Source organism: Pogoniulus pusillus, chromosome 25 (assembly GCF_015220805.1).
Source record: "Pogoniulus pusillus isolate bPogPus1 chromosome 25, bPogPus1.pri, whole genome shotgun sequence".
NCBI lineage: Eukaryota > Metazoa > Chordata > Aves > Piciformes > Lybiidae > Pogoniulus > Pogoniulus pusillus.
The window spans coordinates 17249934-17265798 of NC_087288.1; the positions used below are offsets into that span (position 1 = coordinate 17249934).

General features: G+C 46.0%; 1 protein-coding gene across 1 annotated transcript in view; it reads right to left on the bottom strand.

The window, feature by feature from the left end:
• Positions 1-15865, bottom strand: part of TP53BP2 (tumor protein p53 binding protein 2) — an 82982-nt gene that overhangs the window by 43064 nt on the left and 24053 nt on the right. The window contains exons 2-4 of the mRNA XM_064164573.1: positions 8737-8884; positions 2223-2336; positions 623-702 (exon numbers count right to left, since the gene is read on the bottom strand). Of these exons, the coding sequence (XP_064020643.1) occupies positions 623-702; positions 2223-2336; positions 8737-8884 (342 nt within the window). The remainder of the gene's footprint in view (positions 1-622; positions 703-2222; positions 2337-8736; positions 8885-15865) is intronic.

Here is a 15865-nt window from a genome sequence, read left to right on the forward strand (position 1 = left end):
GTCTTTTCTTCTCCAGACTAAACAGCCTCAGGTCTGTCAGCCTTTCCTCATCAGGCAGACATTCCAGTGTCCTAATCATCCTCAAAGCTCTCCATTGGACACTCTCTAGTATATCCCTGTCCTTCTTGAACTGGGGAGCCCAGAACTGGACACAATACTCCAGATGTGGTCTCACCATGGCAGAATGCAGGAGGAAGAGAAGTCTCGTTGACCTGCTAGCCATCCACTGCAGGACACCACTGGCCTTCTGGGCCAGAAGTACACATTGCTGGAGCAAGCTAGAACTAAGAGATCTCTGACACAGAGCTGAACATGAAATCAATCAGTGAACAGAAGGAAAACAATAGGAAATTTTCAATGCAAGTAGGAAATGGAAAGTGTGCTGAATTTGTGGGGGTGATCTCAGAGCAGCAAACATACATACAACAGCCGATGGATCTCAGGGGACACCTTATGAACTAAAATCAAGGGTGATCAAGGTTAGAGGCTTTGTGTCTGGTTTAGAGCAGTCACTACAAATCTCTCCAAAACAGTCTAGCTTCTAGGGTAGGATTTGCATCAGCATCTCAGAAGAAGTGAAGCTTCCATTTTCACTATGCTAGTCACTGCATCGAGCACTTACTCCATTCTCGATTCTTCGATCACCAGGCATTTTCACACCATTCCTTTTTAAGGCTGGATCCTGAGACCTCTGTCCAGTCCCTAGACAGAAATACAGCATGGTCAAAGATGGTGAGGTATTCTTCTTATCCCTTTAGATATTCAGCACACAAGGAGAAACAGCACAATCATTTTGGTTTAGAATCCAAACAACTTTTCTTCCCATGCTACCACTAAGATAAACATAACTGGTGACACAAGATGCTTTATGAAGAGGCTGCTGTTCAATATCAACATCTATTTTAAGATATAAGAGAGTTTAAAGGCAGGAAACAAGCAACAGTATGCTATTGCAACATTTCTCCCACGGTCAAGAGGTCCCAAGTAAGTCTGCACTGCAGATGAATTGTCACAAAAGCCCTGGACCACTCAAAGGACACACAAATATATGGTTAATTTACACAGAGATCACAATAACTTAAAAAAAAAACAGATGTGGTGGTATTCCTTTGTCAAATGTCTTACTGAGAATATAAGTAAGAATAGTTATAGGTTAGTAATCTGTCATGAAAGGTGCACCATTGAAAGCAGATGACTATTTGCAGGTAGGAGTTGGAAAGCAAACGATTTTAGAATCACAGAATCAGTCAGGGTTGGAAGAGACCACAAGAGCAAGTGCAGTGTCTTGCATCTGGGTTGGGGCAATGCCAAGCACAAATGCAGGCTGGGCAGAGAGTGGCTGGAGAGCAGCCCTGAGGAGAGGGACTTGCGGGTGCTGGCAGATGAAAAACTCAACATGAGCCAGCAGTGTGCACTTGCAGCCCACAAAGCCAACTAGAGCCTGGGCTGCAGCAGGAGAAGTGTGGCCAGCAGGGCCAGGGAGGTGATTCTCCCTCTCTACTGTGCTCTGGTGAGACCCCACCTGGAGTACTGCATCCAGTTCTGGAGCCCCCATGACAAGAAGGATGTGGAGATGCTGGAGTGTGTCCAGAGAAGGGCCACTGGGATGCTCAGAAGGCTGCAGCAGCTCTGCTGTGAGCACAGACTGAAAGAGTTGGGGCTGTGGAGGCTGCGGAAGAGGAGGCTCCCAGGTGACCTTCTTGTGGCCTTCCAGGATCTGAAGGGGGCTACAAAAAAGCTGGGGAAGGACTTCTCAGGATATCAGGGAGTGACAGGACTGGGGGGAATGGAGCAAAGCTGGAGATGGGTAGGTTGAGGCTGGAGGTGAGGAGGAAGCTGTTGAGCATGAGAGTGGTGAGAGGCTGGAATGGGTTGCCCAGGGAGGTGGTTGAGGCCCCATGGCTGGAGGTGTTTAAGGCCAGGCTGGATGGGGCTCTGGGCAGCCTGATCTAGGGTGGAGTGTCCCTGCCCATGGCAAGGGGGGTTGGAACTGGCTGCTCCTTGTGTTCCCTTCCAACCCTGACTGATTCTATGAACTATACCGAACGACTTTGCTGCTGCTAGCCTTCTCTGTTCATAAGGAAAGAATGCTCAGGTCAAAAAGGGCTGCAACACCATGCAGCCTACCAATGTTAATAAATAACCTACACAAGCTGTCTCCTTAACCTCAGAGGAATGAAATAAAGCTTAAGACAAAGGAGCCACCTGAGGTCAACACCTACCTCCTTCCCGGCAGGGAGAGCGCTCATGCCGAAGAAAGAAGCGAACTTCGCTTCTCTGCATGCCAAAGCGCTGCAAGATATCCAGCATCCGTTCACTGTCGGCTATGGGACGCTCTGGAAAGGCAAAAAGAAAGGTGACTGGAGCTTGGGCATGCTCCAAACCAAACATTTCTGTCCATTGCATCTTCCACTTGAACACTCAGGTGCAGTGCATGCACTAACCCTTGCCCTCACTCAAGGTATCCCTGGTGGGAATGCATTGTTGCTCTCTCCACCTCTGAAATTAAACACCTCTGAGAAGCAGATGCATCCCTCTAAAAGCCTGCCTTGAAGGGAGAAGTGAAGGCAGCCCAAGTGGAACCAGACAGGCAATTAAGAGTTTTTGGCTCTAGCACCTTAAGTTTAATGTTTGCAAATCACACTTCCCACTCACCGTCGCAGGAAATATGCTGATGGACATTTTGCTCCACTCCTGTGCTATTTCAGACACAATTGTTTCCCAGTCATTCCCACCCCTTATCAAGGGCTCTGCTGCCCCTGATTCCTAGAGGGACTCATCTAATTCCTATTCCTACAAGAATAAAGAGCAACAAGAAGATAAACTCCAAGAAGAGGAATTCTTTTCTTAACACTTCCCAGAGGTTGCAAACAAATGCCAAACTGCAACCCTCTCATTCAGTCTCTGGTAGGAACACTTGATACCCTGAAGAGGCTTTTTGGGCAGCACCCAGTGGGTCCAATCCTCAGAAAGCCATCACAGCTCTTGCCACTTCAAGTGCTCTCCATTAGCTCCTTTCAGCCACAGGTTCAGCTCAGTCTCTTGGTCAGCAAATTTGACCAAAGTTCAGATCATAAAAGTTCAGATCACATGTGCTTCAAAACCCAACCTGTTCTGGGTTCACAAATTCATCAGCTTGGAAAAGACCTCCAACATCAAACTACCATGACCACTAAACTATATCCTGAAGCACTACCTCTACATGCTTCTTGAATGCTTCCAGGGATTGTGACTCCACCACCTCCATGGGCAGCCTGTTTTAATGCCTGACTACTCTCACAGGAAGACATTTTTCCTAACATCCAATCTAAATTTCCCCTTGGCACAACTTAAGCCCATTTCTCTCATCCGTTATGTGGGAGAAGAGACCAGCACCAGCCTCATTACAACCTCCTTTCAGCTCCCCTCAGCCTCCTCTTCTCCAGACTAAGCACTCCCAGCTCCCTCAGCTGCTTCACATATGATACACCCTCCAAACTGCTCAGCAGCCTCACTGCTCTTGTCTGGACACCCTCTAGGACCTCAGCATCTTTCTTACACTGTGGCACCCAAGGAAGGAGATTAGACAGTGAAAAGCAATTCCAGGAAGAATTTGCTGATATTTTCAAACAGGGAAGATGATGTTTCTTAAAAAGCTACATGCACAAGACTCACTCAATCTCTTTTCCTGCTCTTGCTGCTAAGATCCAGAGTCAGTCACATCTCTGCTTTTTAAGCCTCATCAGCTGCCTTTTGACACTACAAAAACCCAGTGAAAGTCTGTATCTGTTGTTTTCATTTACCATTGCTCCTCCCTTTCTCTATTGCTGTTCTTCCATGCTTCATAGCTGAGCAATTCACAGAGAGGTTGCCATTAAAATGACTTATTACTTCAGTAACACTACTGATCACTTCTGATGTTCTAGACATCTCACCATACAACGTTCCACCTATGCCAAAAGTGATGGTAAATATGTGGTCAATACATTAAAGTAGTCAACTTCACATAGTCAGGATCCTGTCACAGGTATCTGATGACAACATCTGAGACTCTTGATCCACTTAGATCTGTTTGCTCTGGGTGCCAGACAAACAGAATACATTGTTCCTGGCCTGAGAAATAAGATAGGCAGACAAATACTGAAATTAAATACCACCCCCCCCCAGTTTTGCACCAGTTTCATTCTTCCCCACATTGCTTTTGTTGGCTGCTTCCATTTCATTATTGAAGCAAGAAATGAGAGAGTAATGAATTTGAAAGACTCTTTGTTGAATATGAATGAGCTAAATTAACTATCTTCATATGGAATAATTATTTCAGAAAGAAAAAAGAGAAACAAGAAATGTTGGTGGTAAGGGTAAATGTTTTCAGTTTCCTAAGAAGAGGAGCTACTAACATATGTTTTCAGCATTTAAAGAAGCTCTTTTTAATGTAAAAGTGTTCCTTTAAATGAAAAAGGCTGCAGCTGTGCTCCAGCAATCTAGGAAGGAAAATTTCTGGAGTCACTGTCAAAAGAGATTAGCTTTACAGAATAAGCAAGTAGGTCACTGTTACAGAAAAAGCAGTCTCTTGGCAGTTACTTGTCTAGACAGCAAAGAGTGCTCTTCATCTGCTAAACCTTAATTCAAGAGAAAGGGACAAAAAAAAAAAGGCAAATAAACCCCCAACACCCAAACAACACAGCAAAAACAAAAACCCAAGAGGATCTATGTCAGGTTTCCATCCTACAGAATATCCAGCAGCCTTATGAAGAGATTTCTAGCAGCTCAGCAATACTCCAGCTGAAACTCTGTAATCAAGGGAGATGGCCTTTACACAAGGATTCCATCAACACCATTCACTGACTTCAAAAAGAAGGTCAGAGGGATTTTCAAATACCAAACAAAACTGCACTTGGAAAGCTCAAGAAGAAAGGACAAACAATTTGGCTTCAGGATTTATTTCTCATAGCCTGCAGAAGAGGAGGCTCAGGGCAGACCTCATTGCTGTCTACAACTACCTGAAGGGAGGTTGTAGCCAGGTGGGGTGGGTCTCTTCTCCCAGACAACCAGCAATAGAACAAGGGGACACAGTCTCAAGTTGTGCAATCAGGGGAGGTATAGGCTGGATGTCAGGAGGACGTTGTTGGCAGAGAGAGTGATTGGCATTGGAATGGGCTGCCCAGGGAGGTGGTGGAGTCACCATCCCTGGAGGTGTTGAAGCAAAGCCTGGCTGAGGCACTTAGTGCCATGGTCTGGTTGACTGGCTAGGGCTGGGTGCTAGGTTGGCCTGGATGATCTTGGAGGTCTCTTCCAACCTGGTTGATTCTATGATTCTCTTCTATGATTCTATAAGAAATAACTTGGTTTTTTTCCCCCCACATGCACACAGCCTCTGACTTCTTTCTACAGTGGCCTTACAGAACTCTGGCAACAATAGGAAAGCTCAAGAAAGTTTGTCCTGACACTCATCAAATTTCAAGCACAACTGGGAGGACAGGGCGAGTGGTAAACTTGCCCCCTTCAGGGAACAGAGTGCCTCAAGCACACTTGCAGCAATCATTCAAAGTATGCTTAATGAAGTCTGACAACAGAAGCTAAAATTCCCCAGCAAGTGTCAGAAAGAGACACACAAAGCGATCTAAGAAGCATTTCAGTAACCCAAGACTGAGAAGTCATTTTCCAAGCTGAATCTTTTTGTTTCTGCCCCTGAAAGTTAGCTGCTGTGAGCCATGGTTGTTTTAAAATGAAGTTTAAGTTTGTTCAGTGCAAAACTCAAACAAAACAGGAGCCAGGACCTGCCTTGGCAAAAATAAGATAGTGAGATTTGCTGACGTGTAAAATGAGAAGCTGGAAGTATTTTCCCCCTCCCCCACCTAAAAAACCCAATTAAAAACTCCAAGGCACATAAAAACGTCTTGCAAGTGGTTGCTGCAGGATGTGATACAGATGCTTAAGAAAATAACTGCTTTATCTGCAACAACTTCATGCTACTTGATGCAAGACAAAAGCATTTGTTGCTACACAACAGGACAGGGTCAGGGAAGAGAGTGAGGATTGCCAAGGTTTTCACTGTATAAATGGATGGGGGTTTCATTTTGCTACTACAACACAGCTGAGCAAGTAACCTTCAAATATTTCTCCTGTGCCATCTCATGATGCCTTTGCAAAGACAAATCTCAGAAATTCTCTAATCCCTGTTACTGTTTTCTATCCAGATTACTTTCTTATCTCTCCTTGAATTCCAGAGAGGCTGACAACCTCAATTTACAAATAAACCTCCACATATTTCATGGTCCCACTCACCCAAAAGGTCACTTTTCAATTTAACAAGACCATGTGAACACTAAGCAGAGCCAGATTTCACTTGCCTCTTAGTATAGGTGCTCTCCCTTGATTTCAGGACTGTCTTTTCTAGCATATTCCACAGCAAAAACTCAAAAGTCACTCAACAATATGGGTTCAGGAATCACAAGGAGAGAGGAACCATCCACTCTACCAGGGCTCCAACTCTGGTAATGATAGGAGAAACCTGCCCCTCACCATCACAGCCTGTGCCCTTCAATAGGGTGTGAGACTAAAGCAGTAGGATGAGGGAGGTTATTCTGCCCCTGTACTCAGCACTGGCCAGGCCACACCTTGAATGCTGTGTCCAGTTCTGGGCTCCTCAATTTGAGAGAGATGTTGAGGTGCTGGAAGGTGTCCAGAGAAGGGCAACAAAGCTGGTGAGGGGCCTGGAGCACAAACCCTATGAGGGGAGGCTGAGGGAGCTGGGGGTGTGCAGCCTGCAGAAGAGGAGGCTCAGGGGTGACCTCATTGCTGTCTACAACTACCTGAAGGGAGGCTGTAGCCAGGTGGGGGTTGGGCTCCTCTGCCAGGCAACCAGCAATAGAACAAGGGGACACAGTCTCAAGTTGTGGCAGGGGAGGTCTAGGCTGGATGTTAGGAGGAAGTTCCTGCCAGAGAGAGTGATTGGCATTGGAATGGGCTGCCCAGGGAGGTGGTGGAGTCACCATCCCTGGAGGTGTTAAAGCAAAGCCTGGCTGAGGCACTTAGTGCCATGGTCTTGTTGACTGGCTAGGGCTGGGTGCTAGGTTGGGCTGGATGATCTTGGAGGTCTCCTCCAACCTGGTTGATTCTATGAATTCAGTTAGTTTTACATAAACCTTTCTTTTACTTGTTTTTCACTGCAGACTTTGGCATTGTAATGATTTAAGGCTGGACAAAGAGATACAATAAAACCACTTTCCTGATTGTATTGGTAATTTTCTTTCTCACTCCTTAGAAAAGAAAGCATCTTTTACTTATAAAAAAGAAAACCAAAATCCAACCACCATTTGATGCACTTTTTTCAAACTTAGAAGTATCTGAAAGATTTCATCTCCTCTGCCAGAAGGGGCTGAACACAAGGGACAACGCTGGTATCTCACACTATTAACCAAACACCCAGCTCAAAGACTTCTCTGAGCAGGTGTGAGCCTGAGCCAACAACAGAAGAAGGTAGGAACAAAACCCCTTATTCTTTCATAACTTTGCTGAAGTATCCCCCCAAAAAGTTGGGTGTAACACCATTGTTTAAAATCCTGTCTGTCATTCAAGTGGGTAGCTACCAGAGTACCATGGAGACAGGAGATACTCCATCATTTAAGCCACAAAAGAATCATAGAATCAACCAGGTTGGAAGAGACCTCCAAGATCATCCAGGCCAACCTAGCACCCAGCCCTAGCCAGTCAACCAGACCATGGCACTAAGTGTCTCAGCCAGGCTTGGCTTGAACACCTCCAGGGATGGTGACTCCACCACCTCCCTGGGCAGCCCATTCCAATGCCAATCACTCTCTCTGACAACAACTTCCTCCTAACATCCAGCCTAGACTTCCCCTGATTGCACAACTTGAGACTGTGTCCCTTTGTTCTGTTGCTGCTTGCCTGGCAGAAGAGACCAACCCCCACCTGACTACAGCCTCCCTTCAGGTAGTTGTAGACAGCAATGAGGTCTGCCCTGAGCCTCCTCTTCTCCAGGCTGCACACTCCCAGCTCCCTCAGTCTCTTCTCATAGGGTTTGTGTTCCAGGCCCCTCACCAGCTTTCTTCTGTTTCAGTGGAGCACAGTAAGATGGAAGTTCAAATCCTCCCCAATACAGTTATCAGCAAGAGTGAAGTAAAAGCAAACAGACACAAAAACAAACACACACATAAAAAACCTCCACCACAACACAAATGTATTCTACAGGCTTAGGAGGATAAAGTTACTTTTGTCTGTCCCCTATCTTCTCCCTCCCACCCACCACACACACTCTGTAGAGCACCTCACATAGGCTAATTCCTACAGCTTCTGACAACACTCCTTCCCTTCTAAACTCAGTTAATATGATTGAAACCACAAAGGTGTCATTGGAAAAAGGATGTTTTCCTTTGTCTGAAAGTGAAAACAGCTGTGGGGTCAAAGAACTACTCAGACAATGCTTCAAAAACCCAACTGTGGGGAGAAGGAAGAGAAACCAACCCCCTGAAACCCTTCAGAGCCTCGTGTGAGTCAGAGAAGGGCTGCATTCATGCAGTTACACCTGCATGCTTGATTCTCCTTTTGCTTCTAGCTCAGTTTTGCACCATGAACCTTTCTGTAGATTCATTACTGTACAGCAGGTCTGATGAAGAGATTAACTAAACTGTAAGGCAAAAACCCTCTAGAACAGGACACCAGGTCTGCAAGGTAGCACTTGGAGACCTGATTAGACACAGTGAACATCAAGTAATTCAGAGTGCAAGCCCAACCTACCTGAGCCACACCACACTTCAGCCAAGTGGCACTCACTCTCACCAGGCTCCTTACACAGCTCCACCACATCTCTGCAGGTTGTTTCAGGGGTGACTGGCACCTCGGTGAAGTGCTGCTCGTTGTTGCTGAGGTACACTGTCAGAAACATCTGGGAAAGACAAAGGCATTGCAGAGTTACTTTTCAAGAGGAAGCCAGGCTGCACATCAGCCCCTCACTTTATTTCCAGCTCAACCATGCCAGGCATTATCAGCTGCCGTGCACACAGAACTACAAAGCAAACCCAAAATCTCTTTGTGAGTGAGACACTGCAGAAGGAATTTTCTGCTCAACTAAAAGGCATTGCTGGCTTTTAAATCTTGACCTACTGCTTGCTCCTTTTTTCTTACAGTGGTGTGTCAGAACTCCTCCCACCTTACTACACCCATGCACAGAACTCATTTGACACAGCAGGAGAAACAGTCATCTAGAGGTCAGAAATGGTTATTCTAGTGAAAAGGGACAACAAGAAAACAACATCAACTACATAGGCAGTTTAGTTGATTTGCATTTCCATTACACATTTCATCAGGTTTCTCAGAAACACAAGGCACCTTGCTACACCCTTAGTCTCAGCCTTACTACGAGGTCCCCCCTAAATACTATTCACAAACTGCATCAAGTTGGAAAGGACCTTCAAAAGTCATCTTGTCCAGCCTGCCTGCAAAGAGCACAGACATCTCCAACTAGATCAGGCTGCCCAGGGACCCACTCAGCCTGACAGTGAATGTCTCCAAGGACAGGGCCTCAATCACATGCCTGGGCAACACGTTCCAGTGTTCCATCACCTGTGAAGGACCTCCTCCTCATGCCCAACCTAAATCTACCCTGCTCCAGTTTCAAACCATGTCCCTTTGTCCTATCACTACAAGCCCTTCTAAACAGTTCCTCCCCAGTCTTCCTATAGTTCCCATTCAAACATTGAAATGGTCTTCCCCAGAGCCTTCACTTTTCAGGCTGAACAGCCCAAATTCTCCCAGCCTGTCTTCATAGGAGAGGAGCATCAGCCCTCTGATCATCTTTGTGGCCCTCCTCTAGACCCACTCCAGCAGATACATGTCTCTCATGTTGGGAGCCCCATAGCTGGACAGAGTACTCCAGGTAAGGTCTCACCAGACCAGAGTAGAGTGGCAGAATCACCTCTCTCAACCACACTTCTTTTGATGCAGCCCAGGATGCCATTGACCTTTTGGGCTTCAAATGGACACTACTGGCTCATGTCCAGCCTCTCATCCACCAGTGCCATTAAGTCACTTTCTGCAGAGCTGCTCTGAATTTCATCATTCCCCAGTCTGGATTGATACTGAGGATTGCCCCAGCCTAGGTGCAGGACTTTGCACTTTGCCTTGCTGAACTTCATGAGATCCTCCTCAGCCCATCTCTCCAGCTTGTCAACTTGCTGCAGCCTTAGTCTCAGCCTGAAAACAAGGTCCCCTCTGAGTGTCATTCAAAGGAAAGCAAAGACATTTTATTTGGCTGAAGAATCCTTGATCTTTGGTTACTACTATGTCTAAACATACCACACAGCTAGATATTATCCTTCCTAATGTCCTCCCTGACACAGCTAAAAATGATCTTTTTAAACATTAGTTGCCTTATTTGATAGAAAATGTTGATGATTACTGCCTCTGAACACCCCTCACTCTGTGCTATTAACATTAAACTGCTATCAAAGTTTAGCTGCTAGCTAAAAATGTTAATTCTCTTTTGAGACTTGTTCTCAGCTCCAGTATCAAATGGTTGCTACTCCCATGACTTCCAGCAACACAAACAAATCAGTCAAATGCCTTCAGAAAGCAATTACTCCATTAAGTGTTCCAAGCAATAGCAACCTTATCAATAGGCTACGTAATTCACATGTTTTCATACATCTGGAAAAGATGTTTCACAGGAGAAGACACAAACCAGAGAATCAACCAGGTTAGAGGAGACCTCCAGAATCATCCAGTCCAACCTAGCACCCAGCCCTAGCCAGTCAACCAGACCATAGCACTAAGTGCCTCAGCCAGGCTTTGCTTGAACTCTACCACCTCCCTGGGCAGCCCATTCCAATGCCAATCACTCTCTCTGCCAACAACTTCCTCCTAGCATCCAGCCTAGACCTCCCCTGACTGCACAACTTGAGACTGTGTCCCCTTGTTCTGTTGCTGGTTGCCTGGGAGAAGAGACCAACCCCACCTGGCTACAACCTCCCTTCAGGTAGTTGTAGACAGCAATGAGGTCTGCCCTGAGCCTCCTCTTCTGCAGGCTGCACACCCCCAGCTCCCTCAGCCTCTCCTCATAGGCTTTGTGTTCCAGGCCCCTCACCAGCTTTGTTGCCCTTCTCTGGACACCTTCCAGCACCTCAACATCTCTCTTCAATTGAGGGGCCCAGAACTGGACACAGCACTCAAGGTGTGGCCTGAGCAGTGTTGAGCCCAGGGGCAGAATAACCTCCCTTGTCCTGCTGGCCACACTGCTCCTGATGCAGGCCAGGATGCCATTGGCTCTCTTGGCCACCTGGGCACTGCTGCCTCATCTTCAGCTACTCTCTACCAGTACCCCCAGGTCTCTTTCTTCCTGGCTGCTCTCAGCCACTCTGTCCCCAGCCTGTAGTGCTGCTTGAGGTTGTTGTGGCCCAAGTGCACTTGGCCCCCAATGCCTTGTTATACAGAGTGTAAGGATTTCCCCCACTCGTGGCACTATAAATACTTGAGCATAATATTTCAAGCCTGGCACTGCACCAGATTTAACACCAGAAGCACACAGAATTTCTGATTTATGGTTTTGCCTAGTTCCAAAGACAACTATTTCTGATTAATCACTAGAGACCTCCTACAAATATTCCCAGAGCTGAAAAAAAACCACCACCACCAACACACACAGCTCAAACGAGCTCAAAACTAACTGCCTGTAATATTTATGATCATGTTTAGAGCCCCCAGCCTTGTGACATTATGGAAGCAACAAATTAAAAAGAAGAACAAAAGAAAAACCAGACAAAGAGTTGGAGCTTGCACAGAGAGCAATTAGAAGAGAGAATGGAAAAACTACAAAGACAGCAATAAAATTGCAGATACTGCCTGATGGAAATCAGTGAATCCCACGGAGGACAGGCAGACAGATGGAGTGGGACACCCAGTGCTTGAGGATTTTTAGCATGCATCAAGGCTGCTGCTCACTCCACAGTTCTGCTCTTGGAGAGGAGCATCTTGCCTGCCAGCCCAGGGTGACAGCTGCTTGCCCACGGGTGGCAGGGAATTTATTTCAATGCTGCTCCCTCTCCAGTATGCTTTGTGTGGTCCAGAGCTGGGTGGCAGGCAGTCAGGTAGGATCATCTTAGCACACACACTGATTACTTAATGAAGATGGGTGCAACCATTGTGCTGTTTATAGCAGAGTGCATTGAAGTGCTGACCTAAATTAAGAGACAAAGCCTTCCAAGCAGGAGCTCTGCTACTCAGCTTTCATGTTGTTGTCACTGAGCATGTTGTCTTTTCCATGTAGTGTGTCTAGGGGAGGCTGACATCAAGGGATGGCCATGTCCAACCAGGTAGGAATATCACTTAATCACAAAAATTGGGGCAGACAAGTTTAAAGTAAACAAAGATCCTCCCAAATAGTTTGAGAGGAGGGTTATACAGGTATGTAAAACATCAACACTTCACACTCAATGCTGCACAACCTCCCCTTCAGAACAACACCACATTTCACAAGGCTGTGTCTGCAGTAACATTTGTCAGCTCTAAAAGATGAGCTTACAGATGGGAATTAAGAGAAAATGATAAAAACCATAGAATTACACACAAAACAGACCTAATTTGACCTTAGCAGGACTGTGCACTCTCCAATGTTCCTGTTTCTATCCCTCTGTTAATCCTCAGGATTTACCAATACACACAACTACACAGGAAGGATCACGAGTTGCCATTTCTCTCCACAATGCTCAGGATAATTACTAATACATTAAGCCAAGAGCACTCAAACCTGATGCATGAGGAGCATTTCTGAGACCTGGTAGTGCCTGCACTATTTCTACTCTGTATATTCTAGGAATTAGATGGCAAAGCAAACTCACTCTGCAGTATCCTTGAAAACATACCTCAGAGTCTAATGCAACTGAAAGGCTACAAAACTCATGTGACCCTCACAATTAACTCAATCCATTTCCCTTCATCTCCAGAGACAGTGCTGAAATGATTCAGAAATCCCCCAAGTAGTTGTGGCCCTCCTCTCCCACCAAAATGCTGGTAATGCTTCTCACCTTGTCAGGAAGAAGCCAGGAGCTAGCCCAGCCTGCTTCACAACCTGCATAGCTGCAACGTCTCTTGGTGTAGCCTGCTCCCTGGCTGGCCACATCAAAGCCTGTGGCAAGCACTGACCAAAGAGTATTCATCAGAGAGGGCTGGAAAGGGTAGAGAAGTTGGTATGAACCAAAAGTCCACTGTGACTTCTCGATGCTGCTCATAACTCTTAGTGGCTGCTGTTGGGTTGCACTGCCTCGCATTAGGATCCCAAGAAACCATCCTTTCCCTGGGAACAATCCAAATGCAACATTCACTAACCACCCTACCAGCAAACTTATGTTGTTGCTTGATTGCTGTGCAGCAGCAAAACAGAGGAAACAACACTTCTCTGAACAAGGTGTCCTGAAAGTCTGAATCCAGTAGGCTGCATTAAGCTACAGCATAAAGCAGTCCTTTGCTCCTCCTCGAAACCAAAGATATTAGTTAAGGCAGTTAGAGATGAGGCATCCAAGAATTAAGACAGAAGCATCCAAGAATTAAGACAGAAGGGAAAAACAAAGAAAACCCAACATGCAGTTTCAAGCTAGGCATAAATGAAAGACTTGGCTAAACCAAGACAAATCTCAGTCAGAGCTTGCACTTCTTTTGAAGACATTATCCAGGCAAATTCTCACCTATCTGACAACTCCATATAGGTTTGGATCAGGATTTTTTATCTCTCTCAGATAACTGAAATCAAGAATGTCCAACATAGAGGCTGAGCATTTTCAAACAGCAGTCTGGTCCCTATGTGGATTCTAAACTAAAGGTTTTCCCTTCACTTCCCCATCCCCAGGAGGTACTCACCGTTTTTAGGGGCTGAAAAGCTTTAAAATGTGAAAGCATCTCAGTGCTGTGGCATACTTGCAAGAAAGCAGGGATGTGTTGTGTACCTAACTGAAGCTGTTCCTTTTAAAAATCACATCACAGCTTTCAGCTGACTCTGCTACAGCTGAGAAAATAAAAGTTTGCAGTTATGGAGCCACCAAATGAGGCACTTCGATCAAGTGTTTCAAGGGCATCAAAGGGATGAACAAGGACACAGGAGCTAAAACAAGAGACAGGTTCTGCAACCAATGACTGCATAGAATTGGGGAAAAATAATAGCTTTCTATACAGGAAGTCATGAAAGGCTTTTATTTAGGAAAGCAGTTTGTAAAAGTGCCACCTGGAAAACCTCTCCTACTGGATTGCCTGCAGGAGTAAGACTAAAGTTGAGCCTGGAGAAGAGGAGGCTCAGGGCAGACCTCATTGCTGTCTACAACTACCTGAAGGGAGGCTGTAGCCAGGTGGGGTTGGGCTCTTCTGCCAGGCACCCAGCAACAGAACAAGGGGACACAGTCTCAAGTTGTGCAATCAGGGGAGGTCTAGGCTGGATGTTAGGAGGAAGTTGTTGCCAGAGAGAGTGATTGGCATTGGAATGTGCTGCCCAGGGAGGTGGTGGAGGCACCGTCCCTGGAGGTGATCAAGCAAAGCCTGGCTGAGGCACTTAGTGCCATGGTCTGGTTGACTGGCTAGGGCTGGGTGCTAGGTTGGACTGGATGATTTTGGAGGTCTCTTCCAAACTGGTTGATTCTATGATTCTATTCTATGACACATGACTTAGAGACAACTGAATGGCAGAGTACTAAACCTAAGGAAGGACTTTGTACCTCCAACAAGGCTGCCATGTAAGACACAAAGCTAAGAAAATCCAAACTAGTATGAATTACAACTTCTGAGTCCTCCCAGCATGAAATACATCATTTTTTTTCCAAGCCATGTTACTTAGGCATCACCTCCAAATACAGCCACTAGGTTTGGATTGTAACACACCCAGGAACAGGAAGAGAATGGAGCAAGAAAAGCAACCAAACAGGAGGTGAGAAGAGGGCATCAATTAAAGCAAGTCACACCCTACTATAACCCTCCATCCTCTTTTGCACATCAGTCCCAACCAGCTTTTAATTTGCCTGCAGATCTGACCCATTTGTTGGTAAGGTCAACAGGATCATTTTGTACAATTACACTGATAGTAAACTGGATGTGACAGGTCTCAACAACTGCAAGTAAGTGTTGAACTAGAAGTAAAATAAAGAACAGCTAGTGTAGGACCACACAACATTTTGGCTCCTGATTTAATGTATTAAAAAACAAACCAAACAAAAACTAAACAAAAAAAAAACCCTCAACCAAACAGAAAGAAAAAAATCATCACCTAAAGCAAAAATCAAACAGCAACAAAACCAACTAACAACATCCAAATGAACAAACAACCAACAACAGAAACCCAAACCCTCACAAAACCCCAAACCATACAAACACCAGCTTCCAAACCTGTTTGGAATACAAACCTGATCAAACACAAGCCCTACAATTCATCCCCATCCAACAAGAAATCATTCCATAGAATCATAGCATCAACCAGGTTGGAAGAGACCTCCAAGCTCAGCCAGTCCAACCTAGCACCCAGCCCTAGCCAGTCAACCAGACCATGGCACTAAGTGCCTCAGCCAGGCTTTGCTTCAACACCTCTAGGCATGGTGACTCCACCACCTCCCTGGGCAGCCCATTCCAATGCCAATCACTCTCTCTGCCAACAACTTCCTCCTAACATCCAGCCTAGACCTCCCCTGATTGCACAACTTGAGACTGTGTCCCCTTGTTCTCTTGCTGGTTGCCTGGCAGAAGAGACCAACCCCACCTGGCTACAACCTCCCTTCAGGTAGTTGTAGACAGCAATGAGGTCCCCCCTGAGCCTCCTCTTCTCTAGGCTGCACACCCCCAGCTCCCTCAGCCTCTCCTCATAGGATTTGTGCTCCAGGCCTTTCATCAGCTTTGTCACCCT